The 13,090-nt window shown below is 38.2% G+C and overlaps 1 protein-coding gene across 2 annotated transcripts in view; it reads left to right on the forward strand.

Moving 5' to 3' along the window:
- The first annotated feature begins 5,678 nt into the window (after positions 1 to 5,678).
- LOC121314089 (cullin-2-like) overlaps positions 5,679 to 13,090 on the forward strand; it is a 29,470-nt gene continuing 22,058 nt past the window's right edge. Inside the window, exons 1-3 of one of the 2 annotated variants that reach the window (XM_041246937.1) lie at positions 5,679 to 5,786; positions 9,869 to 10,008; positions 12,677 to 12,779. In XM_041246937.1, coding sequence (XP_041102871.1) covers positions 9,890 to 10,008; positions 12,677 to 12,779 — 222 coding nt within the window. In that variant the 5' untranslated portion in view covers positions 5,679 to 5,786; positions 9,869 to 9,889. Of the gene's footprint in view, positions 5,787 to 9,868; positions 10,009 to 11,548; positions 12,111 to 12,676; positions 12,780 to 13,090 lie in introns of those variants that run through there. The other variant, XM_041246938.1, reaches the window with a different exon arrangement.

The raw sequence follows: 13,090 nt of genomic DNA on the forward strand, positions 1-13,090 counted from the left end.
CATACTCACAAGTCTATACAATTCAAAAAGGAGTTGATATAGCTAACCATAACTAATACTTGACGCGCCACACAGAAACCAGGACCAGAGGATAGAAATTCACTGGAGATACACGTAGTACAGAGAGAAGGAGACACGTCTTCACACAGAGTGTGGTGAGGGTATGGAATGGGTCACCTAGTCATGCTATTGAAGCAGCATCACTTGGATTCTTTAAGACCCAACTTGGTGAGCGTAGATGGACCTCTTGTTATGTTCTTACACCTAGATATCATGACAAATAGCAGTCATGATGTAGTCATGATAGCAACGTGTTCACTGAAGATGACGTATACCATTTCATTCATCCAGAGTGGGCAGGGACGGGTTTGAACTGAGCTGTCGTTACTTCACACATCTTGCCTTAGATAGTTAAATTACTTGATTCCAGTCCGCTTGAGGTTGTATGGAATCCACAGCTCCAGATAAGGCGACCCCAACAAAGAACATTACACTCTCAGTTTGAGGTCAAGAGACATGTCCAAGCTGTTACTTGGAGGAGCAGCTTTTCATTGTCACAGGATGGGTGAATTTGCTTTTTGGCAGTACATTTGTAGATAACAACCCCAATCCTATTAGATGACAATCACAGTCATATTCTTGTGATGATGATTGTTTCCAAAACAAGGATGAAAAGTACACAATGGCAGTACAGTATCATATGGAACCAATATATACAGGCACCTCCAAAATTACTGGTACCCTTGATAAAGATGAGCAAAAAAGGCTGTATAAAATAAACAACACAGGTAATGAGTTATACTGTAATTTTCCAACATGTGGAATATATGGTACTCTATTAATGATTCAAGGGAATCAACCAAAATTACACATTTCTCAAATTATAAATTTATTTCCAAAAAAATTAAGTGTCACAGTTCTTGGCACCCTTGTTTTCATTACTTCTCTGCACACACACCCCCCCCCCCTCCCCCAGTCCTTCCAAGGATAACAGCACTGAGCCTTTTTCAATATTTTTTATGAGACTGGAGAATACATTGGAAGGGAGCTTAGACCATTCCTCCATACAGAATCTTTCCAGATCCTTGATATCTTTCAGTCTGTGCTTATGGACTGGCTTCTTCAAACCATAGGTTTTCAATGGGATTCAAGTCCGGAGACTGAGATGGCCATTGCAAAATGTTGATTTTGTGGTCAATTAACCATTTCTTTGTGGATTTCGACATGTGCTTGCGGTCATTGTCTTGCTGGAAGATCCACTTGCGGCCAAGTTTCAGCCTCCAGGCAGAGGCAACCAGGTTTTTAGCTAAAATGTCCTGGTACTTGGTAGAGTTCATGATGCCGTTGATCTTAACAAGGGCCCCAGGACCAGTGGAAGCAAAACAGCCCCATAACATCAAAGATCCACCACCATATTTTACAGTAGGTATGAGGTTTTTTTCTGCATACTCATCCTTCTTTCGATGCCAAACCCACCACTGGTGTGCTTGGCCAAAGAGCTCTATTTTCGTCTCATCTGACCATAGCACGCGGTTTCAATCCAAGTGCAAATGCCGTTTAGCAAACTCCAGGCACTTACATTTGTTGGATGCTCTCAATAGACTTTTTTTCTGGCAAGCCTTCCAAATTGGAGGTGGCGACTAATTGTATATTTGAAGACTTGGTGACCCCAAGACGCAACCAAGTTCTGTAATTCTCCAACTGTGGCCCTTGAATTTTTCTTTGCCCCCCAAACCATCTTCCTCACTGTGCATGGGGGCAAGATGCAGTTGCAACCTCTACCAGGCAGATTTACCACTGTTCCACTAGTTTTGAACTTCTTAATTATTGTCATAATAGTGGTAAGTGGTATATTTAGGTTTTTAACTATTTTGTGTACCCATTGCCTCATTTTAAACTATTTTTTGAACCCATTTGTCTCTATTCATTTGCGAGGTGCCTATATATATATATATATATATATATATATATATATATATATATATATATATATATATATATATATATATATATACATACATACAGTGCCTTGCAAAAGTATTCAGACCCCTGACCAATTCTCTCATATTACCGAATTACAAATGGTACATTGAAATTTCGTTCTGTTTGATATTTTATTTTTAAACACTGAAACTCAGAATCAATTATTGTAAGGTGACATTGGTTTTATGTTGGGAAATATTTTTAAGAAAAATAAAAAACTGAAATATCTTGCTTGCATAAGTATTCAACCCCTGTGCTGTGGAAGCTCCCAGTTTGCACTGATGAGGACACAATTACCTTACCATTGGCCTCCACCTGTGAACCATTAAAGTTGCTGTCACATTTTCTGGATAAAAACCCCACTGTTGAAGGATCATTGGTAAGGCTGTGAATCTGAAGAAAAATGAAGACCAAAGAGCATTCTACAGAAGTTAGAGATAAAGTAATACAAATGCATAGATTAGGGAAAGGGTACAAAATAATATCCAAGTGTTTGGATATCCCAGTGAGCACAGTTGGATCAATAATCAGGAAGTGGAAGCTGCATCACACCACCCAGGCACTGCCAAGAAAAGGCCGTCCCTCAAAACTCAGCGCTCAAACAAGAAGGAGACTTGTGAGAGAAGCCACAGAGAGGCCAACAATCACTTTGAAGGAGCTACAGAGTTCAGTGGTTGGGAGTGGAGTAATGGTGCACCAGTCAACCATATCAAGAGCTCTGCATAACACTGGCCTGTATGGGAGGGTGGAAAGAAAGAAGCCGTTACTCAAAAAGTACCATCTGAAAGCACGTCTGGAGTTTGCCAGAAAGCATGAGAGTGACCCAGCTGCGATGTGGGAAAAGGTTTTGTGGTCAGATGAGACCAAGATAGAGCTTTTTGGCCAAAACTCAAAGCGCTATGTGTGATGCAAACCTAACACTGCCCATGTCTCCAGACACACCATCCCTACAGTGAAGTATGGTGGTGGCAGCATCATGCTGTGGGGATGCTTCTCATCAGCAGGGACTGGGCATCGTGTTACAATTACAATTCAAGTAAGAATGGATGGAGCAAAATACAGGAAAATACTGCAAGAGAATCTGCTTCAGTCTACTAAAAAACTGAAGCTTGGGAGGAAATTCACCTTTCAGCAGGACAATGATCCCAAGCATAAGGCCAAAGCAACATTGGAGTGGCTCAAGAACAAAAAGGTGAATGTCCTACAGTGGCCCAGTCAAAGTCCTGATCTCAATCCCATTGAGAATCTGTGGCACTATTTGAAAATTGCGGTCCACAAGCGTCGTCCAACCAACCTGAACAACCTGGAGCAAATCTGTCAAGAAGAATGGGCCGAAATCACTCCGACACTGTGTGCAAAGCTGACACATACTTACCCCAAAAGACTTAAAGCTGTTATTGCAGCAAAAGTTGGCTCTACCAAATATTAATGTGTGGGGGTTGAATACTTATGCAAGCAAGACATTTCAGTTTTTTTATTTTTCTTAAAAATAGTTTGCAATATAAAACCAATGTCACCTTACAATAATTGATTTTGAGTTTAAGTGTTTTAAAATAAAATATCGAACAGAACGAAATTTTAATGTACCATTTGTAATTCGCTAAGATGAGAAAATTGGTCAGGGGTCTGAATACTTTTGCAAGGCACTGAGTATATCTTTCATTCAATCAATACAGCATATAGGGGATCAGGTGATGCTGCGTATACTACCCTGGCTTAGAAACCCTACCTGTCCAGGTGGCTGACAGCTGCTGTGGAAGCATTCAACACCACGCTTGGGCAAATACGGGTAGTGGGCACTTGAAAGGGAGGTGGTGGATACTGATGAAACGGACTGAAGTGCAGCATTAGTTTGTTCCCAAAATTGGTACTGCCTGCTGTGAGAAGACGGGGAAGGTTACCAGTGTTGCCAAGTCTCATAAGAAAAAAAAAAAACGACACTGCCTTTCAAAACAAGCGAACCCATGTTAGAGTATGGGTGTTTATACAAGTTCCAACTAGCGACTCAAAAACAAGCCCAATTCTGCTTATTATAAACGGACTTGGAAACTGTGAAGGTTACCTCAGCTGTCAGTTTCAATTGGACAGGAGCCTTCTGAGGAGTCTCAGAGATTCTCTCCTTGCTTTTAAGTTGTGTTGGATATGTTCAATACGTTCATTTGCAATTTTATTTGGTCAGTTCTGAGAAGGCATCAACAACTTGTTGGATGTTGTTGAGCTGTTTTGGCCGATCAAGCTGGCTCATGACATCCAGTTCACCGACTATATTTACTAATGTGGAGGGCAGACACACATTGTCTTTGGACATAGCTGGGATCAAAAAAAGGATTGGAATTCAGTTAGTCATTTAAGCAGCAAGGGTATTCTCAAACAGCTGCATTAATACTATAACATGGGCATAACACAGTTCATGGTAAGTGGTTTTATACAGAACTGTAAACCCACAAGAGGTATACAAAATGACAGACCAGGCACAGCAAAATACAACAATAAAAAAAAAGCTGCTACACTACACCACTGCTAACCATATAATCACCCATCAGCCACTACTTTCTGCTGCATTGGAATCCACAGTAACAACTGACCTGTTCCCTTGCAATATTTATAGTTAAGGACAAACACATTCATTAACATTTACAGGTGAAACGTCGTTCCATGCGAAGCTGGGCGTCGTCATTTACATGAGTCAAAAACCTAATTTACCGGAGTAATTCTCCCAAACATGCACGCACATCGCCATTTCACGTGTAAATTGACCCGCATGGAAACCCCATGAATGTTAATCGGTTGTCAATACTATCATCAGGGTTTCCCATTGAATGAATAGAGGATTTCTAAAGGAGTTTACACTTTTAACAACACCCCTTCAGTTCGGAGGTCCTGTTTTTTGTTCCTCACAAGTGTTAATCTTGTCAATTACCCAGGCACCGATGCGCTATTTTTTCATTAAAAATGCGTATATGTAGGCTGGTGAGTAAATTTGCTCATATGAGCAGGTTACAAGAATAACACACAGCCTACCGCGTTTAATAATAATAATAATAATAATAATAATAATAATAATAATAATAATAATAATAATAATAATAATGCATTTTAAAGTTCTTTGTAAAGTGCAGATCATGATGATATAATGTTAAAATACAAAGAGCGGTATGTAAAATACCATATCTTTCTCTTAAAAACAATCTCATTTACACAAGTCATTTCTTCGTCAGTTTGATTACTTATTTTGTTTGACTTCACATTAGTACGGTATTACTTTCTTAATAGGGTCTTTGGGGTAATTTATAACATTTCTTAAATTATTTAAAAATAATCTTTGTTGTGTTTGGAAATGTATTTATTTTCTTGCAGTTAAAACAGTTTTTATATTTTTTTTTTATTTTTTTTATTTCGATTCATAGTACTACGCACCTCTAAATCTCAGCGTATATAAGCGAGTTATTTTTAAAGTTTGTGAAGTTAGACCGTGTTGGGCACCCATACTTTCGGTCACTCCATCTGTAGTCGAGCTATGGGGATGCGGTACTTGCTGTCTCTTTTAATTCAGTGTTTTAGGTTGTCCATATTTTGATTAAACGGTATATGTAATAAAACAATTACATAAAACAATATATTTTGAAAGGATTTGATGATATTTCAGAGCAATGAATACCTATGTTCTCGATCCACCCCTCCAGCTGATGAAATGGTAACCCCGGTGAGGTAGTGTAATGGCAGAGGTGTAAGTGAAAGAGATCAAGCCTGTGACAGCAGATGAACTTTACTTTGTAAAATATATTCAGTGACATTGGCCAAAGGTAATTACAATTTAAACCTCTCGTTAAGTATATGTATTGGCATGTCTGTTCGACACGGGAGCTGTGCTGCAAGTTGTTGTTTAAGATAAGAAACAGTGTGTACTGCTGCCTTTGGTCGTGCCTCCGCTGGTTCTGGCTGGGGTCTCTCAGTTAATACACCCTTAGTCATTTTCATTTGTTTTTCACCTTTGTTTTTGCCACGAATAACTGTTAGTTATCTTTTTTTGGGGGGGGCGGGGGCATGAATCTAAATCTCGCCATCCATTTTGTCTTCTGTTTATGTGCTTTGATCCCTTGTTGTCCTAATTTGATGATAATCTTTCTTATGTGTGCAGGCCTAACTGGTTTCTGCAGCAGTAACGAGTGACAATGTTTTCCCCAGTACTGTGTCAGTGTGACTCTGTTAGCAGTATATTTTACAGAATGTACTTACTGTAGTATGACAGAATTACTTAAAATCGGTCATTTACATAATTACATTTCTTAATGCTGCATCTTGATATCAGTCGGGGTTACTAATGAAAACAGCACAAGGCGATGCCGCAGTAACCAGGCGGGCTGCGTTATTCAACGGATTTCACAATGGGCAGTACAGCAGTTTAATGTAGATAGCTGTCATTCTTGTTTGCAGTTTAATTGCTCGTTAATTGGTATTTTATAATTTAATTATAAAAACAATTCTTTAAATGTATTCTCGGTCTGATCTCTTCTGCCATGGACTTTATTTACATTACACCGCATTACTGCAACCAGTAGAATGGCATCTCCCGTTCTGTGATCGCTGTGGAAGTTCATTATTCAGAATGCTTTTTTTTTTTTTTTTTAAACATAATTCGTTTTACCTTTCACATAACTGGTGATGTATTCATGTCAGAAGTAGTGGCGCTTTCGGGAGTATTGAGATCTAGAAATGCATTGTAGAAGTTGGCACGTGAGTTAACGTAACTTAGTGATTTCTGCTTCCTCTCCTTGACAGACTTTGTTTTCAAAGATGTATTTCTAATTTTAAGTACACATGGCAATTATTTATTTGCATTACATTGTTGACGGTTAAGTTTGTTTACATTCCCCATAGGCAGTTTTGCTGGACTTCTTTTATTCCAAGGCATGCTATCTTCAGAAGCAGGGTGTCTTAAATTAGCTCTGTTACTGTAGCAGAACAGGACCAACATGCAAACAACCCCCTTCAAAATAAGCCTGTAGGTTTTGTTATTAAAAAAGAGAATAAAGCAAACTACTTGCATAGCCAGTCATTGTTTATGTATACTGTATACATAATTGGACACATACTTTGTATATTTGTGACCAAAGATAGTGTCCAAGTGCCTAGGTGGTGGTCTCATTTTTCATGAAAAGATGTAATTTGTGACTTTGCTTTAAATAACTTTTTTTTTTTTCATTTTATGTGTCAGGGCTTTATTGGGTACGTCAATTAACATACAGCTCGTAATTCAGTGTTTCAGGATATGCAACAACCTGGTTTAGTCAGTCATACTGGATAAAAACAGCATTGTTTTTAGCTGCCATTTGAGTATTTCCTCCATGAAAATTGTTATTTTCTACAAAGGGCGTATTTTGAAATGAAATTATTTAATTAATATTTATAGTTGTTTCCAAAAATGTCATTTTTCAAGAGAGCCTTAATTTTCTTGGCTCTCATTTATCACTGGTCCCCTTTACTGTTGTGCTGAGTATCTTTTTGTTTGTTAATTTTCACAGCTACAGAATAAAATAAATACTAATTGAATTATACAGCTAAAGTTATGCATAAAAAACTGAAACTAAAGCAAGCATAGTTTCAACAATGATACACTGTTCCCTTTGTCATTAATTGTACCTTTTTATTTATGATACATTTTCTTCTCTTTCAAATGTCTGCAACATCATTAAGCATCTCTCTCTCTCTCTCTCTCTCTCTCTCTCTCTCTCTCTCTCTCTCTCTCTCTCTCTCTCTCATATATGTTGGTCATGAGCATAATTACTTTGCTGGTCAGATAGAATCCCTACCCAGTTAGAACACCACTTAAGGTTAATGCAGGCTGTGCCATCCAAGCAGACTTAACATGAGGTAAAAATTGCAGTAGGAATTGAACATAACTACAAAAAAAATAAATGTATTCCTAGTAAAGGTAATACAAGAAAACGTATTATTTCCAACATGACGATCAATATGTGTTTTGTTTCAGGCAAATGTCTTTTAAAGCATTAATTTGTATTTAGTTAGTGGCTAATTGATAAAGCAGTTCAATTCACAATATAGCCTGCTGTACATGAGAGTTTAACAGCAGTGTCAGATTGGAACAAAAATTAATTCGCATTATATTATCAAAAATGTGTTTCTTGATAATTTATTGTACTGAACAGTTACTATTGGTAATAGTGTTGAGACAGGCACATAAAAGGGATAAGCACTGCTGATCTTTTATTGTAGACAGTGTATTTGTCCATGTAATTCAACTGGGCATCAAAAAATGTTATCTGTGTATTTGTACATTTAATTGGGAATAGGAAGATTACTTGAATTCAGCCCAAAAAAGGAAAAGTGCACAGAAACTAGGAAAAGACTGAATGGGAGAACATAAGAAAGTTTACATACGAGAGGAGGCCATTCGGCCCATCTGGCTCGTGTGGTTTTCAGTATCTTATTGGTTCCAGAATCTCATCAAGCAGCTTCTTGAAGGATCCCAGGATGTCAGCTTCAACTAACTAACTACAAATGTACGGGGAAATGTTCAAATTAACAGGAGTTTAAACAGGATTTAAGATAATCGTCATAATCTTAGCCACTAAATTCTAATTGAAAATGTAATTATTGTCCAACCCTACAGCTGTGTTTAAGGGCATAAAAGAATGATGGCATTAATGTGTTGAACGTCAAAATGAGATTTATGGCCTAACCCTGTTACAGCTACATTGCAGAAATGCTTTCAAACCATAGCAGCAGGTTTTGTGAAGACCATATTCCTCTCTAAATATTTTTTCATTGACTGATCATCCAAAAGTGAACACAGACTCAAACAGGATGTGGAAATAGAATACTAAGCCATTTTATAGGGACTTTGTTTTTATCGCATTGCATTGTACAGACCTAAAGGCAGAGTTCATCATGCCTTTACATTCAATGTAAACTTGTTGTTTCTTTTTATCTCATGATATTTAAACAGTAACTATTTTTTAAATACATATTTGTGCTGCTCCTTGCCTTTTTAATGGTACAGTCATCCTGATTGGGTCTCATTGCAATTACATGAGTATCATATTATGAATTGTTGTATGTCAGTGTTATGGTGCTTTCCCTTGAGTTCAGGCTCTGCGGTTCAGTTCTAGTTGCATAGGCATGTGTACAGCAGGCTAGGTCAGCCAGTGTCTTTACTGAAGTGAGCGCCGGCGCCATCAAGTGAGCAGCTGCTTTGCATAAAGTTTTCTTTTGAATGGCTGGCGTATATCCTTTGCTATGCAATAGATCTGATGCTTCTATGAAGGCGCTTTGGCTGATCGAGACTGTGTTATCTATGGCAGGTAACTAGCTTCAAAACTCAGGTGAACGCAGTTTAACACAGATTGGTAAAATGATTGCCAATGTCATTAAAACAGGGCAGTGGAGGAAAAAATGATGGTATGGTTTTATTTTCATTGTTTTAAATATTTTGCTGGTGCAAGCAATGGCAATACAATGAGTGCTTGTGAATTGCAGGTGAGGTTTTGTAAGGTGACATTCATTTCTAAGTTATTTTGAATTGGTATGTTTACTTCAGTTTTTACTTAGCAGTCAGTACTGTGCTGTACCACTGCAGGATTGTACCAATAACCTGTTTTCTGTACAGCATGTTATTAATTTTGGGGGGGGGGTGATCATATGAAGATGTATCAAAAGGTACTAGATCTGCACTGTCCTTGTTTGAAACATTGATTACTGATCTAACCCTTTTCCTCAGTCCACCACCGCTAGTAATTGAGTTTAATAAGACCTTAAGAGGCTGATTAATTTGTTTTTAAATGTGATCACTTTTTTATATTGCCTGATGATGTGTTTTTCTGTTTTCAAGGCATTGATTAACTGACGCTTTTCTTTTTTTCTGCAGCTTTAACGCATAAGCCATACAATGTCCCTGAAACCGAGGGTGGTGGACTTTGACGAAACATGGAACAAACTCCTGACCACAATCAAAGCAGTAGTGATGTTGGATTATGTGGAGAGAGCAACATGGAACGATCGCTTCTCGTATCCTTTGTGGGCACTTAGATTTTTCAATAGATTTGTACTGCTTCATAAGTAGCTGTGCTACAGCACGTTCAAACTGTTTTTAGTTTAGCAGGTAGTAGTTCTTTAGATACCACTCCTACACAGTATAATTAATGTTTGTGGCAATTCTAAATGAACAGGAAGTTATTTGTAGATATCTTTAAATCATTTAGAGATATCTCTAAATAACAACTTGTTCATTTAGAGACATCTCTAAATCATTAAGATATCTCTAAATAACTTCCAGTTCATTTAGAGATAGCTCGAAATCATTTGAAGATATCTTCAAATGAACAGGAGGTTATTTCATTATCTACATGATCAGGAAGTCGTTTTAAGATATCTTAAGTTGAATTTCAGATATCTTAAAACAATTTAAAGATATCTCAAATATATTTAGCGATATCTTTAAATAAGTAAATACATCTCAAAATGCATTTTAGATACCTCATTTAAAGCTCCATTTAGAGATATCTGTAAATCAATTTAAGATATCTCCTAAACATATTGTAGATATCTTAAAATTTAATTAGAGATATCAATAAATTATTTAGCGATATCTTTAAATATTTAGAGGTATCTCTAAATGAGTCTGAGATATCTCTATGATAATTCGGCTTGCCATATTACATGTGATTCAAACATGATTGAAATTGTATTAAATAATGTGCCAGATAATGGGGAGTTTGGGGCTGCTGACCCTTTTTCCAGTGGGGAGGGACAGGTGGACTGCATCGACACCATTTGCAGTAGCATACTGTAGTGCACAACTTACTGCAGCATGAAGTACCCACTTTTCTGTCGCTTACTGTACAGCAAATGCCTTAAGGTCACTTAACTGCTAATTATTGTTTTTTTTAAGTCTATAGCTATGAGCATCATGAATTGCTTAGAAGGGTATTGTCTTAGATTGTCATTCCGGCACAAGATCAAACAACAAGATTTGAATTTAGCATTCAGAGGCTGTGGTAAATGATGTTTGCTTCACTGGTTTGTGTGTGTGTGAATCGTGAGAAATTGCAGCTTATATGGCTGAAAAAAGAGCATTTCTAGCTGAGAATTAATACTGTTGTTTTTCTGGTGTATCAGCTAACAGGGTATTTCCCTCTCCACAATGTCTTCTTGGCATTGATCTTAATATTCATCATTCAAAACCCCCAATTATGTGGTCTGATCAAATGTTTGGCATCACATTTATATCTATATTTCTATGTCTGGCAGTCATCCAAAAAAACTTGGTCCCCATTGGCTCACCTTGTAAAAGGCAGTGGGTTGCAGGTTCACACCCTGGTCATAACGATTTGCAGATCTTGGCAGGGAGCACTGTATTAACCTGTGGCTTACCCTGCTCTCAAGGGCTAGGGAGGGGAAATCTGGGCGGTTTGCCTCACATAGTCAAAAGTAAGATTTCAGGCTTGTAGACATAATTAGAATTCTTCTTATTCATTCACCTACTGCTTTCTTTTTACAATTGGAATCTCCACTAACACCAAGTGGCATACACTTACAATTCATTCATTTAATTATTGAGCTATGCAAATCATATTTTGGGTTAGCTTTATGGTAATAACCTAACGTTATTATCTTTTTTTGGCTGTAGACGGCTCCGAAGCTAGTCAACCGGTGCCGAGTTAATCGAGTTAGTTGAAAAGAGCGCGGTCGGTGCCAAGTCGACCTGTTCCAAGGTGGATGCCGATGGTAGGCACGGTCGGTGCCGGGCTGAAGATGGTTACATCGGTGCCGAGTCAATCGGGACCGGATAGGCACTGTTTTTCTCTGCCTCAAGTTCGACGGGAAAACCGTAGTCGATGCCGGGGTATTTAGCAGATTCAGTCGGCGTGGTCGTGGGCAAGTGCAGCCGCGCTAGGAGAGCCCAAGGCTTGAGAGGGGCGCTAGGCCTGAGCTGTTTTTGTTTTTTTCTTTTTTCGGCGTAGAGGACGACACTGCGAGCCCGCGGGGTCTCCTTACAGCACCAGAACAGCTCTCAACACAATATCTGGCAACTACACGAAGCCTTGTGCAGTGAAAAAGAGAGTAATGGCCGCCTACCAATCTTCTGAGAATGGTCGAAACCAGCTCAAGTGAGTAAACTGACGCGAGAATAAGGTAACAGCACTCTCAAGAACGCTCGAAAGCGTGATTGTACCGTGGAATTAATTAAATTTGTCGGTAGAAAAACAAACAAATCAGCCAAATTTGGTACAAGAAAGCAAACACAGTCTGTGACCTGTCTCAGTGGAGTGAGAGAGAAAATCGATGTGCTACTGTGAGGACGTCCTTCTTCAGAGGAGGGGGGAGGGACTTTACCCTCAAAGCAGGGCCCTGATAGGGCAGCTTTTTTATATATGCTCAGTGATTGGCGGTCAGAGAGGGCTCTTCTTATTCGGTAATGGTTGTCATTCAGTTGAAAGGGAATAATACTTTACCAAGCAGCTTGGATATAAGTAGAAGCTCTCTTGATAAAATAGAAGTATTTCTAGGTTTAAAGCGTTTGTTTTCCGAGCAAAATCTTTTTGTCTTTGTGGGTGGATCAGCAGTTTATAGGCAAGCTGAGCATTAAAAAATACAAGTCATTTATGTAGTTCTTTATGCCTCTTTCTCTCTATATGCATTTCTCTTCTGTGTTGTTTCCTTGACCTGGTTGCAGTGACATTTACGCGTTGTGTGTGGCATATCCAGAACCTCTGGGTGAAAGGTTGTACACAGAAACAAAAATATTTCTGGAAAATCATGTTCAGCATTTATATAAGGTATTGTATTTCGTGTTAGGAACACTGTGAAAAGTGTGTGTGTGTGTGTGTGTGTGTGTAATATATATATATATATATATATATATATATATATATATATATTAAAATTAAAAGTACTTAAATTTCCCGGGCCGGGCCGTGTTTTACAATGTGGTAATTATTATCAGGAGTATAAGCCAAATGCATATTTCAGTTACAGTTTGGTATCAGTTTAAAAGTAGTATGTATTTTATACATGTCCCATTCAGATCACAGGCATTTTTAAAGTAGGCCTGTAGTATTATGTGCCAGTTTTTCAGAGCAGGCGGGGA

This window comes from Polyodon spathula, chromosome 4 (assembly GCF_017654505.1).
Source record: "Polyodon spathula isolate WHYD16114869_AA chromosome 4, ASM1765450v1, whole genome shotgun sequence".
NCBI classification, from domain to species: Eukaryota; Metazoa; Chordata; class Actinopteri; order Acipenseriformes; family Polyodontidae; genus Polyodon; species Polyodon spathula.